This window comes from Pleurodeles waltl, chromosome 4_2, assembly GCF_031143425.1.
Source record: "Pleurodeles waltl isolate 20211129_DDA chromosome 4_2, aPleWal1.hap1.20221129, whole genome shotgun sequence".
In the NCBI taxonomy this organism is placed as follows: domain Eukaryota; kingdom Metazoa; phylum Chordata; class Amphibia; order Caudata; family Salamandridae; genus Pleurodeles; species Pleurodeles waltl.
This window is the reverse complement of record NC_090443.1, coordinates 888,364,594-888,391,841: the sequence shown is the minus strand read 5'-3', so window position 1 is coordinate 888,391,841 and position 27,248 is coordinate 888,364,594. Positions and strand designations below refer to the sequence as shown.

At 44.5% G+C, this 27,248-nt stretch overlaps 1 protein-coding gene across 1 annotated transcript in view; it reads right to left on the bottom strand.

Annotated features, from left to right (window-relative positions):
- The window catches only part of CC2D1B (coiled-coil and C2 domain containing 1B), a 637,449-nt gene that overhangs the window by 129,107 nt on the left and 481,094 nt on the right, over positions 1-27,248 (bottom strand). The window contains exons 20-21 of the mRNA XM_069232670.1: positions 16,301-16,359; positions 5,741-5,792 (exon numbers count right to left, since the gene is read on the bottom strand). Coding sequence (XP_069088771.1) covers positions 5,741-5,792; positions 16,301-16,359 — 111 coding nt within the window. The remainder of the gene's footprint in view (positions 1-5,740; positions 5,793-16,300; positions 16,360-27,248) is intronic.

The following is a 27,248-nucleotide window of genomic DNA, read 5'->3' as shown; positions in this document are numbered from 1 at the left end:
CTCTCCCGGTGTGCTGATTGGGCCTCACATCAACTTATTGTGCCTGCTGCCAGTGGGTTACCTGTGTGGGCTGCGAATGCTTCTGCTGACTGCTGAGGGTCAGCACGGACTCCCCTCCAAAGGTCAAGTCCCCTGGACCTTGCTGGTCCTCTTCTTTCCTCACACTTTCTTTTGCTCCACCTTGCATTTGCCAAGGCCTGTTAGTGGTCTTCCTGATAACTGACCTTCTGCGACCCGGCGACCAGCGTGGGACATCATCTGCATGACTCCAAGGACCTCTCTGCAGCTCGTGGGCCGCACAGCATATCTTCTCCTACCCTTATTGACCCAGATCTTTATCCACAGAAGGGTGGGTAGTGGCTCCTGCCACGCCTGGATACTCCTGTGTGCACTGGACTCTGTCCTCCTTTTTTTCTGGCCCTTTTCTACCAGACTCCAGTGTTGGGTTCCACTGGACTAGTCCTGGTCTAGCAATTTTTCTCTTTCCAAGTCCCGTTGTTAGCCTTTGGGAAGATCGGGTACTTACCTCGGCCATCCTGGTTGCTGGGGTCACTTGATGAGAGGAACTCATCTCTTGGGACCGAGTTCTCTCAGCTTCCCTCTAACTACTCCATGTCCATGGGTAGGGGACTTAAATTCGCATTCCACTATTTTAGTATATGGTTTGCCCCCCCCCCCCCATAGGGCCCTAACTATTTTTCAATTTTTTTTGCCAATGCTTGTTCTTCCAATATTCAAATTAGTAACAATAACTGTGTATATATAGTGTGTACTTACCTCCAGCTGGGGCACTGCCTATAAGTAATCTAGTTTAGTGTCACTATAATAAAGTACCATTATTTTTGCAACACTGTGTGGTTCCTTTCAGGTGTGATAAGCTGATGTGTGACTGTTGTGGTATTGCAAGTGCTTTGCAATCCTCCTAGATAAGTCTTAGCTGCTCACCACAACTACCATTAGAGAGCCCTGTCTTGGTAGACGATGGCCCTCATTATGATATTGGTGGTAAAAACTGCCTACCGCCGCGGCAACGACCGCCAAAAGACTGTGGTTGTGGCTACCAGCTGCCCGCCGTATTATGACCACAGATGAATTTCTGCCAAAAGAATGGCAGAAATCCAGCTGTGGCCATGCCGGCGGATGCCAGTAAAGTGGCGCTGCTGCCACCAGCAGCGATACGCCAGTAGACCGCAGCCAGCCGTATTATGACCCATAATATGGCCTGGAAGTGTTCTGCTAGCGGACACTGCTGCTGGCAGCAGCGCGCCGTCCCGTCTTCTGCCGGAGGGACGCCCCTGAACACAGCTAAGTGGGTGCTCCAACAGGGGAGCAGGGTGGGGGTATTGTGTGTGTGTGTGTGTGTGTGTGTGTGTGTGGGGGTGTGTGTTTGAATGTTTGTGCGTGCATGTATGGGGGTGTGTGTTTCGTGTTGAATGTGTGTGCATGTACGGAGGTGTGAGTGCGTGTATGTTGTGTTCTGTGAATGCATGTCTGCGTCTATGTATGAAAGTGTGTGCGAATGTGTGTGTGAATGGATGTATGCATGCGTGGATGCATGAGGGAATGGGTGTGTGAAAGGGGGGGCGTGAATGTGGGGGGGGGGTTTGGAGAGAATGGGGGGGGGTGGAGGGGTATCTGGAGAGGGAGGTCGGGAAGACCTCTATCAGTGACAGGGAAGGGATTCCCTGTCACTGATAGTGCCTACCGCCATGGTTTTTGTGGCACTAAGGAAGCCACGGAAACCATGGCAGTAGGCTGGGTCATTATTCTGCAGGCGGTACAGTGACGGAAGCCGGGCTGGAGACTGATATCTCCAGCCTGGCGGCTGCTACCGCTGTGGCGGTCAGTGTGGTATATTGGCGGTTTGGCTTCAGCCAAAACACCAATGTCATAATATGGTGGAAAGTACCATCAGCCTGTTGGCGGTACTTTCCACCATATTACTGCCAACCGCCAGAGTCATAATGAGGGACAGTGTCTTCTTTCACTAATAGGGGTTGCCTGGATCTGGTATAAGATGCAAACGCCAAAGATGTCCAGCACACACCAGGCAATCTTCCTACAACAATTACATATAAATAACCTTTCATGAATAAATAGGAGGTGGGCATCACCTGGAAGAAATTAGACCCAGAGAGAGACATAATAATGAAGTATGAATAAAAAAGTATATGCATGCAGAATAGGGACGTTCACTATAAAATGTTATTTGATTGCTGTTACACCCCCATACAAAATACACTGTATGTATCTGATCTACCGGACTGACTACATGTACGGTGGTGCAGTCCTAAATTGGCAATTCTTTTGAAATACGTCTAAATGCCATTAAGAACTTTCTTGATTTCTCCATCCCACATAACTCAGGCGTGTTTTTGCCGGGCATTTATTCCCCATCAGGGTAGGGCTTTCGAGGGGTAATAGAGCCGTTCTATAGCATTCTCATGGCACTGCCAACCTGGCTATGTCCTTTAACTTGCGTAAGAAAGATGTCCTTGACATATATAGTACATTCTAGTAAGGAACGTGTAAGGCTAAGGCTCAACATTCCAAATATGATTCTGTACAGAGTCCCCCTCCTGGATTACATGTCAACTGACTGTCACAGCAGTGGCAGGCACAACACGATTCATGGCACTGGACCTGTTTTTTTTTTTTTAAGAGGGTTCCCTCAGGACATCACTAAAAGTCAACAATGGAATAAATATCCACGGTCCACTAAGGTATTAACATTGTACAAAACAGGAGTTGACTTACCTGTGGGTTAATGCTAGGTAATACACACTGTGAGCTGTGGGCTATGGGAGGGCGTAAGCTGCTTTGAAGGCAAATATTTATTCCAAAGAGTTTTAAATATGATGAAGCTATATTTTGGAAATGAAGCAGTTGATCATATATTCTCTACACTCTATACCATTTGGTTTACATGTTTAAAATTCAATAAAAAATGTTTATTAAACATAGATATTAATCCCACACATCCATTCTGGGGGAGTCCCTCAATAAAGCTGTGGTTCAAAGATGGTTGGGAATGGCCTAAAACATGTGGCTTACAATGACGCAAAATTGATGATAGAGCCCTTGAGAACATCCAAGTTTGGTGTGAGATGCTAGATACCTTTAGAGAAAGATCTTAGCCCGCCAGTGATGACGTTTTCGAGCATGGTGTCCCCCTCGGATACCGCAACTGCAAGAGCTGCCTTTGTGCAGGATGAGAGCTGGTATTTAATGTAACAGGGTTCTGGTGCTGATTGGGTGGCCACAGGATGTGTTCTCTGTTTGTTAAGTTGTAGTGGAAATTCTCAAATGTGGGCACTGTCATTTGATGTTGTAAATGTTTATAAAATGAATAAACATGAATAAAAAATAAAAATATAGTTCACTAATCTGCACATTTTTGAAAAAAATGATCTGAGTTGTTAAGCAGTATACTACTGAACCTCAAGGGCGCTTAGGTAACACAAAAAGTGATGAATGGAATGCTTGAAAAAATCACAGCCCCTGTTAATCACTCTGGGCCTCATTCCTGCACATCGTTCTTTACAGCGTCTATTTAGAGAAACAGAAACAGAAATACGTTACTTACCTTGTATCGTTTTTACATTGGTTACCACACAGCTTTTGGCGCACCAAAAAACGAGAAAACAACTAAAGACAGAAATAGCCTTACATTTAGTTCATCAACTTTAAAGGCAGATTTAAAACGTTCGGATCTTACTAAAACAAGTTTAAGTAGTCCTTGAGAATGAATGTCATCCCTTTAGCTCACCAATTGGCCTTGGCTGTAGCAACACTAGTTCAAGGGATTCTACAAGTGTGTAATTTCTTTTGTACTTGGTACAAATTATGCATGTTAGGCACAACAATTGTAAATATGTGGTGCGTTCCTTGAACCCCTGAAAAGACAGAAATACAGATCTGGCTGCTGCTCAGATAATGAAATTTCCATCTTCTTCTCTCCCTTCCCAGATTATCTACATATTTGTTTTACAGCACACCCATGCAAAAACAATTGCAGAAAAACACATCATGGCATTAAGGCTTTATGCTTAATCTCAGATTATCTTCTTCTGCAATCACTAATATGTCAATTTTTTTGCATTTTGTATGTATGGTAATATGGTCTGGGATTTCCTGTAGTAATTATAGTATTCTTGTTATTGAAACAGCTCAACATTATGCAGAGACATAAATTTAGTTTTGAAATGCTTTTTAGGTTAAAATTTTAACATGAAAATTTCTTCAGGCAAAATTAAGAGCTTCCCCTGTGAGTCACCATTGACACTGCCCTAAAAAATGTAACAAAAAAGACTTATGTTCGGAAGCAACATATGCTTCTTTAATTCTGCTTGCATGGTGCCAAATAAACTGTGTTAAGTGCAGCCCATTTATAACATAACAGATGGTTAAAACAATAATGGACAAATTATGATAATCAATGATTTAAAATTACAGGATATCAACGGACCCACAGATTGAATAGTAGTAAACTGTCTTTGGCAAGATTATGAAAAGCCTACTTCACTAGGTCTCAACCTAGGCCTCAGAAATACACCAAAATATAAGGCAGTCTTCTGGGTTATAAAGAATTGGAAGACTATCAAGGCTGTAACTGATGTAACTATGCTTCTGGGGAAATGATGAACTGAGGCTGATGATGCTATGGCAGTAACCAGCCAAATTTGAAGCATTTAGAACATAAAACACTTCAGAATACAGTTGAATACATGACTATTTCAAAGACAACTATTTCATCCCAAAACCTTGAGATAGACCCCAGAATGATAACCATAGTTTCAAGTACAATCTACAGTTTAAAGCCCACAGATAATGATCAGCCCAACCAGCACATTATTTTCAATATCCAGGTAAGCTATGAAGAGCTGACCTATGGCTAAGCCTGGGTGTTATTCAGTAAAGTCAATTCATATATACATTTTCTGGCCAACACTTATACTAATACCATAACACTCAGCGGTTAGCAGCCAACTGAGGTTCATACAGGCTGCATAATAATTTCCTTATAGTGCCTAAATCTCTTACATTCACATAAGTCATATCTGCTAACCGTCTTGTCCATCACACAATACTGTACCAGCCCATAAATTAGCCTTCGCCACTGGAACAGGCATGGAGTAACTAAAGAGATCTGGCACATGCTGCTGGCCAATCACAGGACTCTAATCTAGTCCACCACTGCAGGTCCAGGCTAGCTACATTCTATTATCATCTTGTACATCTCACATAAACAATCAGATCTAAGATGACAGTAACAAAGTCCATCTCAGCAGATCTCCTGACCATGTCTCTTTCCACCCATGCCTGCTCAGAATTATAAACGTTTAAACAAAAAATCTTAAATTGGACATCTCAGTGCACTAACCAGCTAAATGGACTATGATCATAAGAAATACCAGACAGAGATGCTCAGGGTTGTCAGCTTACCGAAAACCATTAACTGTATGTCCACCTCTCACATCTCTTCATCCACTTATAGAGAAGCACAGACATGATAACCACAACTCAGAGGTCATCATGCATGACATGAAAACACTTTCCACATAAGATCAAAACACAAAGAGAAGGCCCCTTCCAATCACGTGCCCTACAAGGCACAGAATGCTGGCCATATACCTAAGGGCCTCAGTACCCCACATAGAGGTAGCAAGCACTATATACATGTTGCACTGCAATATAATCATTTGTAATTTAAATATCATGAGTTGAAATTGCTACAAACCTGGACAATTGGTGTTTTTAATTACTGTGGTTTTATTTTTCTGAGCTTGCTCCTGACAAAAAAAACATAAAGAAAAAATTACTCTTTCTTCAATATATAACAAAAGACGCATTGAGCAGGGCACAATATTAAGTGGGGTATTCTACATTTGCCCATTTACCTGAGAACATAAAGCTATTAACGGAATGAAAATGTCACTTACCCAGTGTACATCTGTTCGTGGCATCAGTCGCTGGAGATTCACATGTTCTGCATAGCTCGCCATCTGGTGTTGGGTCGGAGTGTTACAAGTTGTTTTTCTTCGAAGAAGTCTTTCGAGTCACGGGACCGAGTGACTCCTCCTTTTGTCTCCATTGCGCATGGGCGTCGACTCCATCTTCGATTGTTTTCCCCGCAGAGGGTGAGGTAGGAGTTGTGTTGTAGTAATAGTGCCCATGCAATGGAGTGACTAAGTATGTACCTATTTAAGGCTAAAATAATATATATACAAATATACAAAGTTGAAGCTAACTTCCGAATTGCTACAGGCTCCCGAGGAGGTGGGTGGGCACATGTGAATCTCCAGCGACTGATGCCACGAACAGATGTACACTGGGTAAGTGACATTTTCAGTTCGATGGCATCTGTCGCTGTAGATACACATGTTCTGCATAGACTAGTAAGCAGTTATCTCCCCAAAAGCGGTGGTTCAGCCTGTAGGAATGGAAGTGGTTTGAAATAACGTTCTTAACACGGCTTGACCTACTGTGGCTTGCTGTGCGGATAGCACGTCTACACAGTAGTGCTTGGTGAACGTGTGTGGCGTAGACCATGTGGCTGCCTTACATATTTCTTGCATTGGGATGTTTCCTAGAAAGGCCATGGTAGCACCTTTTTTTCTGGTTGAGTGTGCCCTTGGTTTAATGGGCAGTTGTCGTTTTGCTTTAAGGTAGCAGATTTGGATGCATTTAACTATCCATCTGGCTATACCTTGTTTTGATATTGGGTTTCCTGCATGAGGTTTTTGGAATGCAATAAATAGTTGTTTAGTCTTTCTGATGTTCTTCGTTCTGTCAATGTAGTACATTAATGCTCTTTTGACATCTAATGTATGTAGTGCCCTCTCAGCTACGGAATCTGGCTGTGGGAAGAACACTGGTAGTTCCACTGTTTGATTTAGGTGGAACGGTGAAATAACCTTTGGTAAAAATTTAGGATTAGTCCTTAGGACGACTTTATTTTTGTGTAGTTGTATAAAAGGTTCTTGTATTGTAAATGCCTGAATTTCGCTTACTCTTCTTAGAGATGTAATGGCGATGAGAAATGCAACCTTCCAGGTGAGGAACTGTATTTCGCAAGAGTGCATGGGTTCAAAAGGTGGACCCATGAGTCTTGTTAAGACAACATTTAAGTTCCATGAAGGAACAGGTGGTGTTCTTGGTGGTATAATTCTTTTAAGCCCTTCCATGAATGCTTTAATGACTGGTATCCTATATAGGGAAGTTGAATAGGTAGTCTGCAGGTATGCAGATATTGCCGCAAGGTGTATTTTAATGGAAGAGAAGGCTAGGCTAGATTTCTGTAAGTGAAGCAAGTAACCCACTACATCCTTTGGAGTTGCGTGTATAGGTAGGATCTGATTATGATGGCAGTAACAGACAAACCTCTTCCATTTACTTGCATAGCAGTGCCTAGTGGACGGCCTTCTGGCTTGCTTTATGACTTCCATACATTCTTGGGTAAGTTGTAAGTGTCCGAATTCTAGGATTTCAGGAGCCAGATTGCTAGATTCAGCGATGCTGGATCTGGATGTCTGATCTGTCGGTTGTGTTGTGTTAACAGATCCGGCCTGATGGGCAATTTGATGTGGGGTACTACTGATAGGTCTAGCAGTGTTGTGTACCAGGGTTGCCTTGCCCAAGTTGGTGCTATTAAAATGAGTTTGAGTTTGTTTTGACTCAATTTGTTTACCAGATAAGGAAGGAGAGGGAGAGGAGGAAAAGCGTAGGCAAATATCCCTGACCAGTTCATCCATAGGGCATTGCCTTGGGACTGCCTGTGTGGGTATCTGGATGCGAAGTTTTGGCATTTTGCGTTCTCTCTTGTTGCAAACAAGTCTATTTGAGGTGTTCCCCAGAGTCTGAAGTAAGTGTTTAGAACTTGGGGGTGAATTTCCCATTCGTGGACTTGTTGGTGATCTCGAGAGAGATTGTCTGCAAGTTGATTCTGGATCCCTGGAATGAACTGCGCTATTAGGCAAATGTGGTTGTGAATTGCCCATCGCCATATTTTCTGTGCTAGAAGACTCAACTGCGTTGAGTGTGTCCCCCCCTGTTTGTTTAGATAATACATAGTTGTCATGTTGTCTGTTTTGACAAGAATGTATTTGTGAGTTATAATTGGTAGGAAAGCCCGCAATGCGTGAAAAACTGCTAGCATTTCTAGGTAATTTATGTGCAGTTTTGTTTGATGCACGTTCCATTGTCCTTGTATGCTGTGTTGATCGAGGTGTGCTCCCCACCCTGTCATGGAAGCATCTGTTGTTATTACGTATTGTGGCACTGGGTCTTGGAATGGCCGCCCTTTGTTTAAATTTATACTGTTCCACCATAGAAGCGAGAGGTAAGTTTGGCGGTCTATCAACACCAGATCTAGAAGGTGACCCTGTGCTTGTGACCATTGTGATGCTAGGCACTGTTGTAAGGGCCTCATGTGTAGTCTTGCGTTCGGGACAATGGCTATGCATGAAGACATCATGCCTAGGAGTTGTAATATAATCTTTGCTTGTATTGTTTGCGTGGGATACATGCGTTGTATGATCTTGTTGAAATTTTGAATTCTTTGTGGACTTGGAGTGGCTACTCCTTTTGTTGTGTCTATTATGGCTCCCAGGTATTGTTGTACTTTGCACGGCAAAATGTTGGATTTTGCAAAGTTGACGGTGAAACCTAGTTTGTAGAGGGTTTGTATGATTTGATTTGTGTGTTGTAAGCACTTTGTTAGTGAATTGGTTTTGATTAGCCAATCGTCTAGATACGGGAATACATGTATTTGTTGCCTTCTGATGTGTGCAGCCACTACTGCTAGACATTTTGTAAAGACTCTTGGTGCGGTTGTTAAACCAAAAGGCAATACTTTGAATTGGTAATGTATTCCTTTGAATACGAACCGTAGGTATTTTCTGTGAGATGGATGTATTGGTATATGGAAATACGCGTCCTTGAGGTCTAAGGTTGTCATGTAGTCCTGTAGTTTTAGCAATGGTAACACCTCTTGTAGCGTGACCATGTGAAAGTGGTCTGATTTGATGTAGGTGTTTAGTATTCTGAGGTCTAGGATTGGTCTCAGTGTTTTGTCCTTTTTTGGTATTAAGAAGTACAGTGAATAGACTCCTGTGTTTGTCTGTGTGATTGGTACTAATTCGATTGCATTCTTTTGCAATAGTGCTTGAACTTCTATTTCCAGAAGGTCGGAATGTTGTTTTGACAATTTCTGTGCTTTTGGTGGTATGTTTGGAGGGAATTGTAGGAATTCTATGTAATAACCATGTTGGATAATTGCTAAGACCCAAGTGTCTGTAGTTATTTCCTTCCATGCTTTGTAATAATGACCTATTCTTCCCCCCACTGGTGTTGTGTGGAGGGGGTGAGTGACATCTGAGTCACTGCTTAGTTGTAGGGGTTTTGGGGCTTTGAAATTTCCCTCTATTCCTAGGGAATTGCCCTCCTCTGTATTGGCCCCGAAAGCCTCCCCTGTACTGTCCCTGGTAGCTGGACGTGTTGCCTGCGAGGTGCTGGCTTGTGTGGCCTGACCCCGAAACCCCCCTCGAAAGGGTGTCTTGCGGAAGGTGCTGTAGGTTCCTCTGCTCTGCGGGGAGTAGAGTGCGCCCATGGCCTTAGCAGTGTCAGTGTCTTTTTTAAGTTTTTCGATTGCCGTGTCCACTTCTGGTCCGAACAGTTGTTTTTCGTTGAATGGCATATTGAGCACTGCCTGCTGTATCTCTGGTTTGAACCCAGACGTTCTTAGCCATGCGTGCCTTCTAATGGTCACAGATGTATTAATTGTTCTTGCAGCTGTGTCTGCTGCGTCCATAGAAGATCGTATCTGGTTATTAGATATGTTCTGTCCTTCCTCACCCACCTGCTTTGCCCTTTTTTGAAGTTCCTTGGGTAGATGCTCGATGAGGTGTTGCATCTCATCCCAATGGGCTCTGTCATAGCGCGCAAGTAGTGCTTGAGAGTTAGCGATGCGCCACTGGTTTGCAGCTTGTACTGCGACTCTTTTCCCAGCTGCATCGAACTTGCGGCTCTCTTTATCTGGGGGTGGTGCGTTCCCAGATGTGTGGGAGTTGGCTCTCTTCCGAGCTGCTCCCACTACGACGGAATCTGGTGGCAGCTGTGTGGTGATGAAAACAGGGTCTGTAGGAGGTGCTTTATATTTCTTGTCCACCCTTGGCGTTATTGCCCTACTTTTGACCGGCTCCTTGAAGATTTCCTTTGCGTGCCGAAGCATACCTGGCAGCATAGGCAGGCTTTGGTAGGAGCTGTGGGTGGAGGAGAGGGTGTTGAATAAAAAGTCATCCTCGACTTGTTCTGAGTGGAGGTTTACGTTGTGGAATTGTGCTGCTCTAGCCACCACTTGAGAATATGCTGTGCTGTCTTCAGGTGGTGAGGGCTTTGTTGGATATGCCTCCGGACTGTTGTCCGACACTGGGGCGTCATATAAGTCCCAAGCGTCTTGATCCTGGTCACCTTGGCTCATGGTGGTGTGAGCCGGGGAATGTGACGGAGTTTGCGCTGGTGAGACGTTAAGTACAGGTGGAGGAGAGGGTGGCGGAGTCACCTTTTTCACCATTTTTGTTTGTGGCGCCCGTTCTGTTTGAAACTCCAGTCTCCTTTTTCTCCTAATAGGGGGAAGGGTGCTTATTCTTCCTGTTCCCTGCTGTATGAAAATACGTTTTTGCGTATGGTCCACTTCGGTGGATTGCAGCTCTTCCTCAAACCTATGCTTACGCATCTGAGAGGACAGTGATTGCTCCTCTGTATAAGAGCCTGGACCTGGGTCGGTTACGGGTTGTTTCGGCACCGAAACCCTGCCTGTATCTTTTTTCGGCTCCGAGGTGGCTTTTTTCTTTTTAGGAGTCGAAACCTCTCGGCGTCGATCTTCGTCGGTGCCGCTGTCTCAGCGTCGAGCCGTTTCTACACCGCTATCTCGGTGTCGTTGCTTCTCTCCAGCACTTTCTCGATCCCGAGAAAGCTGCGTGCCGGTGTCTCGACCGGAGTCGGACGATCTCGGCACTGTTTTGGCCTTTTTCGGTGCCGATGGTCGGTCACCGAACTTATGGGTGGAGCCATGGCCTGGTGGCAGTGGCGTCCCCTGGGCCTTGTCACTCTTTTTATGTGTTGTTTTCGACGTCTTACTCACGGTTCTTTGATCGTCGAATTCCTCGGAGTCCGATTCGTGGATCGATAAGGTTTCTTCTTCCTCTCGTTCCTCGAACTCTCGGTGCGCTGTCGGCGTGGACGCCATCTGAAGTCTCCTGGCTCGACGGTCACGGAGTGTCTTTCGGGACCGGAACGCGCGACAGCCTTCGCAAGTCTCTTCACTGTGCTCAGGTGACAGGCACAGGTTACAGACCAAATGTTGGTCTGTATACGGGTATTTGTTGTGGCATTTGGGACAAAAACGGAACGGGGTCCGTTCCATCGGCGGTGTTGGACACGCGGTCGGGCCGACCAGGCCCCGACGGGGGCTCGAAAACGACCCCGAAGGGCACCGGAGCGCGTCGATCCTCGATGCGGTGTTGAATCTAACTACGCCGATCCCGAACGCAACAATACCGACGAAAATCTTCCGAAATCTACTAACTTTCCGTTCCGAAACTCGGAGCGACAGGAACACGTCCGAACCCGATGGCGGAAAGAAAACAATCGAAGATGGAGTCGACGCCCATGCGCAATGGAGACAAAAGGAGGAGTCACTCGGTCCCGTGACTCGAAAGACTTCTTCGAAGAAAAACAACTTGTAACACTCCGACCCAACACCAGATGGCGAGCTATGCAGAACATGTGTATCTACAGCGACAGATGCCATCGAACACATTATTTATCTTTAGACATGCACATCCGCTCTTCAGAATTCCTCCCCACATTTGAGGTGAAAACCAAAGTACAATTTTAACAAGGAATCTTTTAAATGCATCCACAAGCAACAGGCATGTGCAAGCATAAGTATTCTTGAAACCATGCTTGGCTCTGCGAGTTAAAGAGATCTATAGTAGTGGGGTGATAGAAAGATACAGTGCACCATTTGTTGTCTCTTGAGTTACATTTATACTATTTATAGTCTACTCATCACGCAATGAGGTTGGGAAAGTCTCATATGAATCTGATGGTGATACCCATGATGGATAATAACTGTTAAACTTAAAACAATTTCTCCTTTTCAGGAGTAGACTTCCCCCAGATTAGTACATGTTACAATGGACTATAACATGTACAAACATTGGGCTAGGAGCTAGAGGAGACCAATCTTATCTAAATAGTGTTCTGAAGGCTGTTTGGCCACCCTGAGATTGGCCTTCAGAATCAAATCAAAAGTAAATAAAACTATTTTTCCTTTTGAGGTGTGGACCTGCCCCAGATTAGTACATCTTACATTGGACTATAACCTATACAAACATTTAGGGTAGGAGCTGAGGGACAGCAATCTTATCTAAATAGTTTTTCTGAAGGATGCTGGGCACCCTGAGATTGGCCTTCAGATTCAAAGCAAAAGTGCAGAAAAATCTAGCACTTACTTTCCATGAGGTAATCTTACAACTCTCTGCCAGAGGACTCCTAATTAGCTAAGCAAACATCTGTTCATCTTTTGATGACAGTCAACAGTTATTCAATGTGGGTCAAGAAAGTAAAATAAGCCTAAAACTGCAAGTGGTTCAGAGGGTGAGAAGAGGCAGATGCTGTAGGAAACTGGCCCCTTGTTGCAGCAGCCCCCCACTTTTTGCCTGATATTTGATGCTAACCTAACTGAGTGTGTGCTGGGATCCTGCTAACCAGGCCCCTTCCCATATATTGTACCATTGCTTCCAGAATTGGCGCACCTCTGGCATACAGGTAAATCCCTTGTTAAAGGTACCAGTGGTACCAAGGGCTCTGTGGCCAGGGAATGTCTTTAAGGCTGCAGCATGTATTGTGCCACCCTAAGGGACCCCTCACCATACACATGCACCCTGACATTGCAGATTGTGTGTATCAGTAGGGAGAAAAAGGTAAAGTCGAAATGGCATCCATCTCTGGGTTCCATGCCCACAAACTACTGCCTGTGGCATAGGTAAGTCACCCCTCAAGCAGGCCTTACAGCCCTAAGGCATCGTGCACTATACCACAGATTCACTCATTACAAACTCCATTGCTCCATGATGGCTTCACTGAAGATTGGGAAGTATGGTATCACAAAGAAACCTCCAAGAAGGACTCCAGAGCCGCCCTAATCTGCGAGTCCTGCCCACTCTGCACCCAACGCCCACAGCTCGGGTCCAGGTGGTCCACCAGCTCGGAGAAGGTCCCCAAGGGATTCTGACCTCGAGTCCACCTCGGTTTGACCACTCCTGACCAACACAACGACACCTGCAGCCTAAATCCAGAGGACCCCCCGACCTCGACTGGCTACGGTGAAGATTTACCGACACCGAAAGGTACCCCGGCACCCGCAGCCCCCTGGCCTTGAGGAACCCAACCAACGGTCTAGCAATGCCCATTGGGCTCTCTACTTATCTATCCAGCAGTCGGTTTTCTTCAGTCGACTCCCTGGACAACACCTACAGTATCTTTCCTCATTGGAAAGCACTGGGTGCCCAACTCTGTTTGTGCCCTGCACCCGGCCACCCCTGTGCTGCTGAGGGTGTGTGTTTGGTGCTGACCTGTGCCCAACCTCCCTCAGTCCCCCAGGCCGGATCTAACCCCCAAGGTCTGTGCCCTGAAATCCCAGGTACTTACCTGCAAGCTGTTTCTTTCTGAATGCCCCCTGTCTCCAAAGGATTCCACCTGGCGCTCTACACCAACTTTGACCTCAGCACCCGGCCAGCCCAGTGTTACTTTTCCTCCTCAAGGACTCCATTGCTTTCTATGAGAAGTTGCACCATGTCCAATTTTGAAAATGAAAAGTATTACTTACCTGTAAACTTTTTCATCTGTGAATTCTAAACAAAGTGCATTTGATACTTGAAAGTGATACACTCTTGAAACTGTACTTACCTGCAACAAAGTGGTTCTAGAAATAAAGTAACAAAGTATATTTTTGATACATAAAACATTGACCTGGAGTTAGTCATTGAGTGTGTGCCTCATTTCTTGACTGTGTGTACAACAAATGCTTAGCACTACCCTTTGATAATCCTAACTACTCGACCAAACTACCACAAAAGAGAGCATTAGTATTATCTACTTTAGTCTCTGTAAAGCCTATGGGGATCCACTGGACTCTGTGCACACTATACCTTACTTTGGTATAGTATATACAGATGCAGCTTCCTAAAGCTGCCATGCACCTGTTCTATCTGGTAGTGTAGTTGCATCCTGTTCATAAGCCTGTTACAGTCCCCTGTAACCACCCCCCAGGTAAGGCGTCTTGGCAAATGCAGTATAATACACTAGATACTCAGATGTGTTTCTTAACTACAAGTGAGTCCTAATGAGCAGTCAATGTTGTACAAACTTTGACACCGTTTCATCCTTACAGTATCATCAGAAAGGCAAATGTTGCCTCAGAGGGATCGTAACCTGCTATTCAAGCTTGTGAACAATGTGCCGTTCAACCTTCAGACACTGCTTAAAGCTCCTGTCCCTGATAGTGTAGGCTCAGACGCCACAGACATATTTACCATAGCCTCAATTTACGACTCACATAGGTGTGATGATCAAATGTGGGTAAAAAGCTTTCTAGAACTAGAAACATATGAGTCCTCATCACTGTGTGCAGAGTTTTAACTTGGCACTGGTACCCTAAACGAATGAACCTCTAATCTCTGTACCAGCTATGTTATCATCACCAAACAGCAATCAAGGCAGCTGGGAGCACATATATGCATACTAAGAATGTCGGAGATAGCTGGTGCTGCACACATTTTGTCATACAACAATTTTTCTTCGTTTTGACTGGGCATAATTTATACACCTTCAATTACTTACCTCTGGCTACTTCAGACATTGAAGGTTTTGTTCAAACCAGTTAAAAATCACCATTTGCATATGCTCTTAGCCTTCATTCTACGTACATACAATTCTACACTTATGCTGAAGACACACAACTGATTTTTAAGTTAGTGCAGTCCAAGAAACTAACTGCTAGCCCAGATTATAAAGACATCTTCCCTTCCTTCCATTCCTAAAACTATTTTAGAATGTCTCTTTTTTAAAAACAAAAAACTGAACCCCAATAAAATGTAACTTTTTGATAACCAAAAATTCCTAAAATAAATGGACTCTTATTCATTGTCCAGTATCTGTGGAGCTCCTCTGCCACCTCTCCAAAGCAGTATGCATTTTAGGCATCTATACTGACGCTGGGCTGTCATCAGAGACTCAACTCTCTAAACTATCCAGCTTAATTTTCTGGCAAGTTAAAGACCTAAAGGAAATTATTCCCCGTATTGATCCAGAGCACTATACAATAACTGCACTTGCCATCAAACAAATTTGCCTGGATTATGAAAATTCTCTTTTCAGGAATCTGCTTGAAGAGCTACTTCAAGCATTTCTAGTTTGTGCAGAAAGCAGCAGTTGACTCATAACAGGCCACAACTGTACAATGATCATATCACCCCTTCAATGAGGGACATTCATTAGCTCCAAATCACTAAAGAACTGCTTTCAAGGCTATGCCATTTGGAAATCATATTATTTATTCTACTGCTCCTTTATTTTGGACAAGTTCCGCTAAATGTTTCTTACCATGGTGTCCACTCTGAATATAACTTTCGTTTGAACATTCACAGAAAGAAAACAGTTAATTTTGGAGCTAGGGATTTTCCAGTTGTTGCTGCCAATGCTGTCAAAACTTTGAATAATCTTGATTTGGATATCTGTGCTCCCTCTCTTCTTCCCGTATTCCTGAAGAAATATAAGAGTTCTCTTTCTAACTGTGATTTATAGATGTGCTTAGTCTCCATTCCTGTTATGTACTCCAAAAGCATCAAGTAACTCTTGTGTATGTGTGCTCAATACAATACAACATTACATGGGGTAGATCACTAATGGCTTGGTAACAGATATGGCATTGCCAGACATTCTGGGATTTTGACCATGTCATGAATTCTTATGTACTTCTATTATGAAATTTAGCACGATTCATATACCTATGGTATTTATTCCACATATTTTTTAATAAAAGCTTTATGGTGTTAGTATGCATTTTTTATTTAGACATATACCTGTCCTTAGTTTCAATTAAGAATTTTTCACTGCTTCCTAATATCAGAAATTAACGTTCTCATTTGTGCAAATAAAAAGTACAAACTGTACATATAAAAGAAAGAAATGTTACGCTAGTAACAACAAAGCTTTAAAAATAACAGATACTCACGGCACTAGGATAATGGAATTCAAACTTCACGAAAGCATCTAAATCATTTGTAGCTACACCTGCAAAATAAAAGTACACAATCCTGATTAAGTGGGGCATCTAAGGAATACATTCTGTATATCCCCTGAGGTCCCACTAGAGGGATGTAGAATATTATTTTGGATCCAATTAGGCAGCTGCTGCTTTCTCACAGAGCTAATACATCTGGCTAAGTAAAGTCAATTAGGCTTTTCACTGGTGCATACTGCACCCTGTGTGATTCACCATGCAAATGAAGTCTCTATTGAATGCTCTGGCCAAAACGGAATCAAGAGCACAATAACTTGCAGTCATGTAGCACCTATACTGTGGTTGTACCATGCGCCCAAACCAAACAATGTTGATACAATGAGGAGGGAAAACTACAATACTAACATCACACACAGACTTCCACATCACATTGCCTTCTCACTTAAATCATCTCACCTCACCCCGAACAATTACACAGTCATCTTCCACCAGCACCACCACTCAATCCCAACTCCACAACCAACTTAAATCACTGCACAAGCACCCACCAGCACTCCACAACCAGTGCCAAGCCCCTTGCTATAACTGCCCCTGTACCACTATCTCACTGTATTTTAACTGGATACAATCCCCAAAACAAGCCCCAACATCAAAATACCACCATAGAGCACAGCACACCTGGACTAACTTCACACACTTCTGCATAACCACATCCTTCACTGTCTTATCAATGCATTATTAACTTCCAACACAGCACTATCATCTTTGATAATCCAAAATGACATCCTTGAAATTCTATTTGCGCCACCTCAATAAACTAAATTACCATGCAAAAAAAACTTCAGAATCATCTAAACCACTATCTCGCTACGACTTCCGGCACCCCACTCCACTATTGTTAATACAGCATCACACTCCCAGCCAAAACCATTGCACCTCGGTCCAATTATCGCACTACCACCACCACTGCACTACCGCACTACTTTATTGCGGTGCTTCATTATTACTCTCATCTTGTACTATTACCACTCTTCTGTGATACACATACTCCAGCACTGTTTACTCACCCATGTCAATGAGCACTAGTCACGCTCACTATCTTACAACCACAATACCATCTTCCCACCCAACCATACAGTAGCACCTCACCAAGAAGTCATGCTACCCCATGTAACAACTAGGTTGCAAACTCTACTACTGCACCACGATCCCAACAACAAAACTATCTGGTTAAAGCATTGCCATAATAAAACCTAGGACCCCACAATAACACAACAAAACTGTACTGGAACTCCCAGCACAGATGCACCATGGCCTGTGCTGCACTATAACCTAAACACCATACTAATACTTCATCTGCACCGATTAATCACCTGTGGACTGCACCAAAACTGTAAACACACCCACTACTGCCCTCAGCACCATCCTCCCATCACACACAACCGTACCAGATATCTCAGAATTACAATCCTCAATCACTACCATCAAGCAAAGTAGTGCCACTCCTTAATACCACACCACAAACCAACAGTACTGCCTTACCAGCCCTATACCACTGTACTTCCAATGGTCACCATTGAATTATGATCCCACAACACTGCATACTATCACCAACACAGTACCACCCCAGATGGAACTACCACACCTATTCCCTCAGAGAACCTTACTGAAATGCATTAGTAACTGAAAGCATTCCCACCACCAATATTCAGTACTAGTCCCCAACCAGTGATTAGCTTGTGCTTGTTGTTTCCGGTGCGGAGCACTTATTTTTGAGGGCCTGCGCTTATTCTTCTGCCTCAAGCATTTGCTGCGAGCAAAAGACACATATGGAAAAACTGTAGAATGGAAGCCTCTTTTCTGCACCCTATATGGAGCTGCCCACGCCTTCAGAGGTACTGGAGGAAGGTGGAAAGCACACTGGCGATTGCAAATGATGGGACCCTTAGACCGACACCAAGGATAAAGTTACTTATTATATGGGAAATCTCAGACTATACTTGTCATCAAAAAAATACTCAAACATAGGCTGCATGGTGGCCAACAGAGATATAGCCAAGAGGTGGGGCTCGGCAACGCCCCATACACATCAGAACTGGGAAATAGGAATAGAATTTTGTAGAAAAAGAAGTGTACAAGAGTAGAGGACGTATTAACAATTATGAAAAAATATGGGGAGAATGGGCAAAGGAATTATGAAAGGATACAGACATGGAACAGTGGTGTGCATCTAATGATAACCAGTACAGAACCAGATAGAAAAGCTCAGCGAGAATGGCAATAGAGGATTCATTTATCTCTGGATTAAAGACATTTGTGAGTGGGACCAGGGTGGAGTAGAAAGTGAGACTCACAGTTAAAGATGTAGCTATATGCATAAATGTACTAACTGTTAATCACTGGCAATAAAATACAAATAAATAAAAAATAAGAAAAATAGGTGCCAGCTCTGTGGCATATGTGTTATAAAACTCCGCCGGGAGTCCATCACTCCTAGGTGCGTTCCCATTTGATAATTGCACAATAACTTACTCCATCTCCTGAACTTCTAAAGGTCAGCAGAGTACCTCACGGTGTGCCTGATCCAGCCAGGCCAGAGCAACCAGCTGCAAATAGTTATCTACCCCTGCTGGAGAAGCCTGCATGTGGGAGATGTATAGCTCGTGGTAAAAGGTGACAAATTCCTGCATGATCTTCTCTGAGTCTTGGTGTGACCAATAAGGCCCTGGAGCATTAAAAACCAGACATCCGAATCTGCTATGGTCCGGAGATGGAGGAAGGGCACATTTACAGCTAATGATGGCCACTCCCCTGGAGTAGGATGAATAAGAAGTGTAGGAAGTTGGCTCTGCATGTACTATTTCAAAGTAAGAAATAGCATGCACAGTCTCCAAGGGTTCCCCTTAGAGGTAAGATAGTGGCAAAAAGAGATAATTCTAATGCTCTATTTTGTGGTAGTGTGGTCGAGCAGTAGGCTTATCAGAGGGTAGTGTTAAGCATTTGTTGTACACACACAGGCAATAAATGAGGAACACACACTCAAAAGACAATTCCAGGCCAATAGGTTTTTATATAGAAAAATATATTTTATTAGATTATTTTAAGAACCACAGGTTCAAGATTTACAATCAATACTTTAAATGAAAGGTATTTCACTTAGGAACTTTAGGAACTTTGAATTAGCAAAATATCATATACAGTTTTCACACAAATGGCAAATAGCTATTTTAAAACTGGACACAGTGCAATTTTCAACAGTTCCTGGGGGAGGTAAGTGTTTGTTAGTTTTGCAGGTAAGTAAACCACCTACAGGGTTCAAAGTTGGGTCCAAGGTAGCCCACCGTTGGGGGTTCAGAGCAACCCCAAAGTTACCACACCAGCAGCTCAGGGCCAGTCAGGTGCAGAGGTCGAAGTGGTGTCCAAAACGATAGGCTTCAATGGAGAAGGGGGTGCCCCGGTTCCAGTCTGCCAGCAGGTAAGTACCCGCGTCTTCGGAGGGCAGACCAGGGGGGTTTTGTAGGGCACCGCAGGGGAGGGGGGTACACAAGTCAGCACAAAAAGTACACCCTCAGCGGCACGGGGGCGACCGGGTGCAATGTGCAAACAGGCGGCGGGTTTGTAATGAAGTTCAATGGGAGACCAAGTGGTCTCTTCAGCGATGCAGGCAGGCAAGGGGGGGCTCCTCGGGGTAGCCACCACCTGGGAAAGGGAGAGGGCCACCTGGGGGGTCGCTCCTGCACTGGAGGTCGGATCCTTCAGGTCCTGGGGGCTGCGGGTGCAGTGTCTTTACCAGGCGTCGGGTCTTTGAAGCAGGCAGTCGCGGTCAGGGGGAGCCTCGGGATTCCCTCTGCAGGCGTCGCTGTGGGGGCTCAACTCTGGCTACTCACGGTCTCGCAGTCGCCGGGGAGTCCTCCCTGTAGTGTTTGTTCTCCACAAGTCGAGCCGGGGGCATCGGGTGCAGAGTGCAAAGTCTCACGCTTCCGGCGGGAAACGTGTGTTCCTTCAAAGTTGCTTCTTTGTTGCAAAGTTGCAGTCTTTGTGGAGAAGAGCCGCTGTCCTCAGGAGTTCTTGGTCCTTTTAGATGCAGGGTAGTCCTCTGAGGCTTCAGAGGTTGCTGGACCCTGTGGACCGCGTCGCTGGAGCAGTTCTTTAGAAGTGGGGAGACAGGCCGGTAGAGCTGGGGCCAAAGCAGTTGGTGTCTCCGTCTTCTCTGCAGGTTTTTCAGCTCAGCAGTCCTTCTTCGTCTTAGGTTGCAGGAATCTATCTTGCTGTGTTCTGGGAGCCCCTAAATACTCGATTTAGGGGGGTGTTTAGGTCTGGGGGGTTAGTAGCCAATGGCTACTAGCCCTGAGGGTGGCTACACCCTCTTTGTGCCTCCTCCCTGAGGGGAGGGGGGCACATCCCTAATCCTATTGGGAAACCTCCATCTGCAAGATGGAGGATTTCTAAAAGTCAGAGTCACCTTAGCTCAGGACACCTTAAGGGCTGTCTTGAATGGCCAGTTACTCCTCCTTGTTTTTCTCATTATCTCCTCCACCTATGGTATAGTGCACCCTGCCTTAGGGCTGTAAGGCCTGCTAGAGGGGTGACTTATCTATACCTACAAGCAGTGTGAGGTTGGCAGGGCACCCTGAGGGGAGTGCCATGTCGACTTAGTCATTTAATCCTCACCAGCACACACAAGCTGGCAAGCAGTGTGTCTGTGCTGAGTGAGGGGTCCCCAGGGTGGCATAAGACATGCTGCAGCCCTTAGAGACCTTCCCTGGCATCAGGGCCCTAGGTACCAGTTACAAGGGACTTATCTGGATGCCAGGGTGTGCCAATTGTGGAAACAAAGGTACAGGTTAGGGAAAGAACACTGGTGCTGGGGCCTGGTTAGCAGGCCTCAGCACACTTTCAAATCATAACTTGGAATCAGCAAAGGCAAAAATTCAGGGGGTAACCATGCCAAGGAGGCATTTCCTTACAAGAAGCAAAGTATTTTAAGTGCCCTAGGAAATGGGTAGGCCCACTCACCTCCCTCACATAAGATGTGTTTCTTGTAAATAAATAATGTCCGCTTCATGTCTGTTGAGATAGGCCAATACCTGTCAGCATTTACAAGGATTGGTTAAACCCGGACATTCCATGTTATAAAAGTTATGCCAATACGTCATGTGCAGGCTTCTTCACTATCAGTGACCAAAAGTACTATTAATAAGCACACTGATACAACAATTCTCAGCCATGTGTCACAAAGAGTGATCTTTTCAAGAATAGTGCAAATAGTTCCACAACGCCACCCTGCCCTCCCACATCAGGACTCAACCTCCCAGTGAATCCCAGAACAAGGTGAATAACCTAAACAGGAAGATAGTCCCAAATAGGGTGTAGTATCAAACAACACATGAGAAGTCCAGAGGCATCCAGAGCACTAAAAATTCAGCATCAACCAGCACAGGAGATATGATGACACAGGACTTAAGAAAGGCTCTCAGTGAATAACATCATAAAACATTAATAACAAGCCAGTATTGCACGGTATGTGATATATTTCTTATAGCTAAGGCAGGAGCTGGAACACAAGTCAGCACAACAGTAGAGCCAATGCTGCTCAGGAATTAGCTCATCCCTTCCAGATGCGCAGAGATGAATACAGGAGACAGAGACCCACAGGAGACAGAGGCCCAATCATTCTACCTCATCTAGGGACGATGTATCGTCCACACTCATACATGGCATCATTTGAGAACAGAAACTTCTTCAGGAAGGAAAGGGCCGTTGCTGGACTCGTGAAAATCTTCTGTTTCCCCTTCCATGTCAATCGTAGTCTCACCGAATATAGCATAGTGTATTGGATGCTCCATTCTTGAAGTCCCTTCTTCATGGGGAGATATTTTTTTAGGGCATCCTGTGCAGGCTGTGTGAAGTCAGGAAATAATGTTACGTGCAACCCTTCACAGCGGACCTTCCTGGCTTCCGGGGCCAGACGGAGCACCTGGTCTCTGTCCCTGTAGTTGAGGAAATTCATAATAACGGGCGTGGGAGGGGCGCCTGCATTCAGCCGAGGGGCCAAAGATCTATGTTCCCTCTCTATGACAAAAGACTGGGAACATTTCTCAGTTCCAAACAACTGAAGAAGCAAGCGTTCAATATAATATTCAGTGCATCCCATTGTAGTTTTAGGAATTCCCAAGATGGTTACATTATTTCTCATCATTTTTCAACGGAACCTTCATTTCTTTTACTGCATTCGCCTGCTGTGTTTGCACATCCTTGATTTCAGAGATAAGTTGTTCAGCATCTATAAGGCGTGTTTGTCAATGTGATCTTTCATGTCGTCCATGCGCCTAGTCGGGGAGTAGAGCTTGTAGGATATGGTAGTGAGAATGAAGCACATTTCAAGGAGGAGCGACTTGAGGTCCTCTTCAGGATGGGAGGACTCACCCCCATCCCCGGCTCCACAGAGCAACTGGTCAGCCAGTGGGGTCGTCTGACATGCCTGCCTTTTGGCCTCAAAGGTAAGTCACTGCTGCTTCGCTTCTGTTTTACCCATTGTGGAACTCACTAGTGCGCCAGATAGGTAGAGCAGGTGAGCCATGCTGGATAGGCGCGATGGTACTGCTGATCAATCCCAGGTAGTGTCCTGCTGCAAAGCGCCTCACTTACACGTTGGTAGTGCTCTATGCAGATTCTGAGGGTAGCAAGGATTTAAGCAGTGTAGAGTGAGTGCAGTCTGAGCAATGTGTATATCCAAATTATAGCGGGGTAGGTAGATTCAGCCAGGCAGTATCTTGATACAAAGCACGTCACGTGCGATTCACTGGTATGGCGTTTTATGCTGCCTTATGGTGGCCAAGAGTCATGCAGCGGTAACAAAGTACAGACTCAGTCAATGTGCATTTACCAGTTGTAGCAGCACATGTAATGTTTAATATTCCCCGTACATATAGCAGCTGTACTGTCGAGCTCACTCACTTTGTTGTTGATGGTGGGGAGGTGACCCCTGGAATGCACCCAGCCGTCTGTGCACTTCATTAGGATTTGCGCCCCAGGCTCGCCACTGCTCTGTTCTGCAAGATATGCTGATTAGCAGGCTGAGTCAACCTAGCACACGGGCCTCAGCATGTTCCCCGGTCGCCCCCAGTGCCTCTTTTTGCCCCCTGGGCCTCACTGGGCTGCAACGCTGTATAGCCAGGCCCACCGCCCAGGCAGCAAATGTCGGCGGAGTGTATCAGTAGCGGGTGCCGTCGTGAAATGCCCGGGTCCGAGGTGGCTTGGCAGTGCAGGCCCGATATAGACAGCCTTTCTCGTTAGTCCTCCCAGCAGTCCCAAGCCGTATCAACCTCAAGCCTTGTTGGTGGCAAAGAATTGTTGCCCCCAGCCAACCAATGACATGGGCCAGACCGAAGTGGCATGCAGGATGACTGCTCCAACCAGCGGAATAGCATTAAAATACTGCCATCTTGGCTCAGCGTTGGGCCACACCCACCCCCTGCAATTAAAAAAAAAAGTAAGTTTGATAGGAAAATATATTGTTTTAAGGAATTTGTATTTAGGCATAATGTAGATACGACACAATAGTCACAATTACATAGTTACATCCCAGGATGCCTCTTTTTCAGACTTAGCAGAAGGGTTGCAAAACCTTGCTGACCGCTGCAGAGGTCTCATTGGTTCTTGAGCATATATTTATTCCCATTCAGATAGTTCTTGAGGATCTAAACCTATCCATTGGACTCCTTGACCATATAAAGTCCTGACGCAAATGCAACAGTACAGTGTTTTTTGGCTCTATGTTTGACGTTTCGAATCCAAAACCTTTGCAACTTTGGAAATGGCTTGTGGACAGGAAGGAAAGAAGAAGATGCATTCAGAAGAAGAGAAAGCAGAAGGGGAACTTGAGGTTGTGATTACTGTGAAGTTTCCAACTCTCTACAGAAATCCATAGTCTGGATGTTTTTCCGTTATTCATCTGGCAAAAGAAACTCCCAACTAAGAATGTAGCTTGCTCTCTGTGACAAGAAACGTAGCAGAGGTAACTGTGGCAAGTACAGCTTTGTAACAACATCAATGTATAAGGCATGAATGAAAAAGATCATCCCTGAGTAGATGAAGAGGAAGATAGATATTAAAGAGGCAGGTACATCATCTTCCACCTCACAGTATGCCACTTCACAGGACAGACAATTACTAATGATAGTTTGCAGGAACATTAGAAATCCATCAGGATGATTTCTTACAGCGTGTGAGAAGGTGATGACTTGGGGGTGCAAAGCACGAATAATTACCTCAACAAGTTCTAATTCTTGAAATATCTTGTAAGAAGTATTTATTCCTTCATTCCGTTAATCTAGTTCTTTTCTCATTTTATGTTTATTTAACTCAGCAATGTCATCATTTGTTTAGGTGTTGCTTTACCCAATGATCTCCAGAACCCTTAGGATTTGCAAAGCTACGAAGGTTTCAGGGCTCAAGTTTTGACTGGTGAGTCTGGTTTCAGAGTTGCAGAATGCACAAAATGGCCATCACAGAGCCACAATGCTTTGCAGGGGTTCAAGGTCCTCGACAAAGTCTTATGTGGCTTTTCATTTATTTAGTTTTTTTTCAGCTTGCAAGGACCAAATCACCGTACCTGTAATTGCGTTTGCAACATTTTTCCCAATGTTGCACCAGCCAATCAGACATGAGTTTTTTTTTTTTTAGACTTGAAAGTACACAATACCGAGTTCGTGGAGCCCCATGAATCAATGGATGAGATATGTCTAAAATGTAACTTTTTCAAGCTACACTTTTGAAACACAAATCTCTTGCAACCTACTGAACGAATTTGCACCAAATCAGGTTAAGGCATCTCCTTAAATAGAGTTGTACTTACAGGCTACGTTTGGTACAATTCCGTTAGTTCAGCAGTTTTTTTTTTTTGTAACAAGGTACAAAGAATGCTATAGGAGTTAAAATGGTAACTTTCACTTTTGGAACCACTCCTTTCTTTGGCCCCTGCTTTACTGAACTGCACGAAACTGCAATTAAGAACCCAAAGTGGATGTTCTCTCTTTTTGGTAAGTTTGTTCAGATTCGTTGAACACCACCAAACTTTCTCAGAAACAAAAAACAAGTTTTTAATAGAGACTCTGACTTAACCCCAACTACAGAGGTGCAAGTGCTGCATAAAATGCATAATTAAATACGTTTAATCCAAAGCAATGGATTACATTAGCCAGAGGCTTATAATAGATGTGAAATGGATGCTGAAAATGTTTGATGACAACAAGGAACCCTGGAGAACCCTTTAGGTCAGCAGGAAGTCCTCAAATGAACAAGGAGAAAGACAAGCCACATCAAAATCTTGAATTAAATAAATCAAACCAACATAGCACCAGTGTGCCTCGCCAGACAACCATTAGATGGTGAATCGGAATAACACAGTCAATTAAGTTAAATGTTGCTAAGAGATCAATATGAGGGCAGGAGAAACGCAGAGCTATACAGGCAAAACATAAATTATCAAGCATGAAAAGTAAGGCTAAGTCAGTGCCCCACTGAGGATCTAAGACACACATGAAAAATTCTTGAGCAGAGATACAATGATTTCTTCAAAATTTTAAGAAGTGGCTTGCAGTAATGATACACAAAGGATTACTTTTTATGTAGTATTTACTACCTCACCTGCACCTGCATAAACGATAGCCTGGTTCTAGTCCCAAAACAAATAACAGAGACAAATTTAGTTCATGAAGAACCAGCATGACTGCCAGGTTCTGCAGGGAGCATGCAGGACAAAGGTCCATCAGGAACCTGATTGAAGGCTTTTTTAGGAAACTTTTAAAAGCTGGATGTAGGCTAAGTACATGTGGACAAAATAAAGGTATAAGCTAAAAGAATAAGTTACTTACCTTCGGTAACACTTTTTCTGGTGGATACATTAAAAACCTGTGGATTCCTCACCTAAAGAATTCTCCCCTCGCGCCAGCTTCAATGGAAATTTCTTCTAGCTCTGCACGTCGACGATGACGTCACAATAGCCCGACTCCGGGAGACGCCGTATGACGTCATCTAGGCAATAAGAAGCCCTCGTCGACGTGCAGACGTCAGTTATCACCATTTTTTACGTGTCTTAGAGGCGAACAGGTGAAAATTTGACCTTGAAGAGAACATAATCACATCCAAAGAAGTGAAAACGCAACATTTATTACACAAAAAATAACAAGAAATTAAATATGCCAGTCAAAATCAATCATGAGTACTTGAATTATCAAGACCAGAGAAAGAAATACATATATACATGCTATAACTATATACATAAAGTAGGCATATATATATGCCAATAGGAATAATACCTCCTGTTGCAGTAACAGAAGATTGTCTTCCGAACAGAAGGATGGGCGGGGAGGGAAGAGAGGAGGGAACTCCCGAAAGGAAGAGCGTACCCTCTCTTCACAATGTCGATGACCCAAGAGTCTGTTGTTATAAACTCCCACATTGGAAGAAATTGGGCAAGCCTCCTCCCTACCGGAGACAAATGAACAGGGAGTGGTGGAGGACTAAGGCTGCTTTCCCTGCTGCACCCCTCCAGAGGAAGAGGAAGAGGCAGAGTGCTGCTGGGTTGCTCCTCTTGTACGTACTCTGCCCCTGCCTCTGAAGGATCTGTAAGGCAGGGAGCTTGCAGATTGTTGTGGTGCCTGGAATCTGCCACGAAAGGAGGAGCCACGTCCAAACTCTATAAACTTCCTATATGACCTAAAGGAAGAGGAAGTAGCTGCCTGAAGTCCTAACGACCTCACAGTGACTCCATTCTCTTTGAAACATACAAGAGCAGAATCTGCCTTTGTCCCAAAAGAGTTTTTCTCCATCAAAAGGCAGATCCAGGAGAGTCGCCTGCACATCCGTAGAAAAGCCTGATGAGCGCAGCCAAGCCTGACGCCTCAATACTATGGATGTGCCCATAGCCCTTGCCACA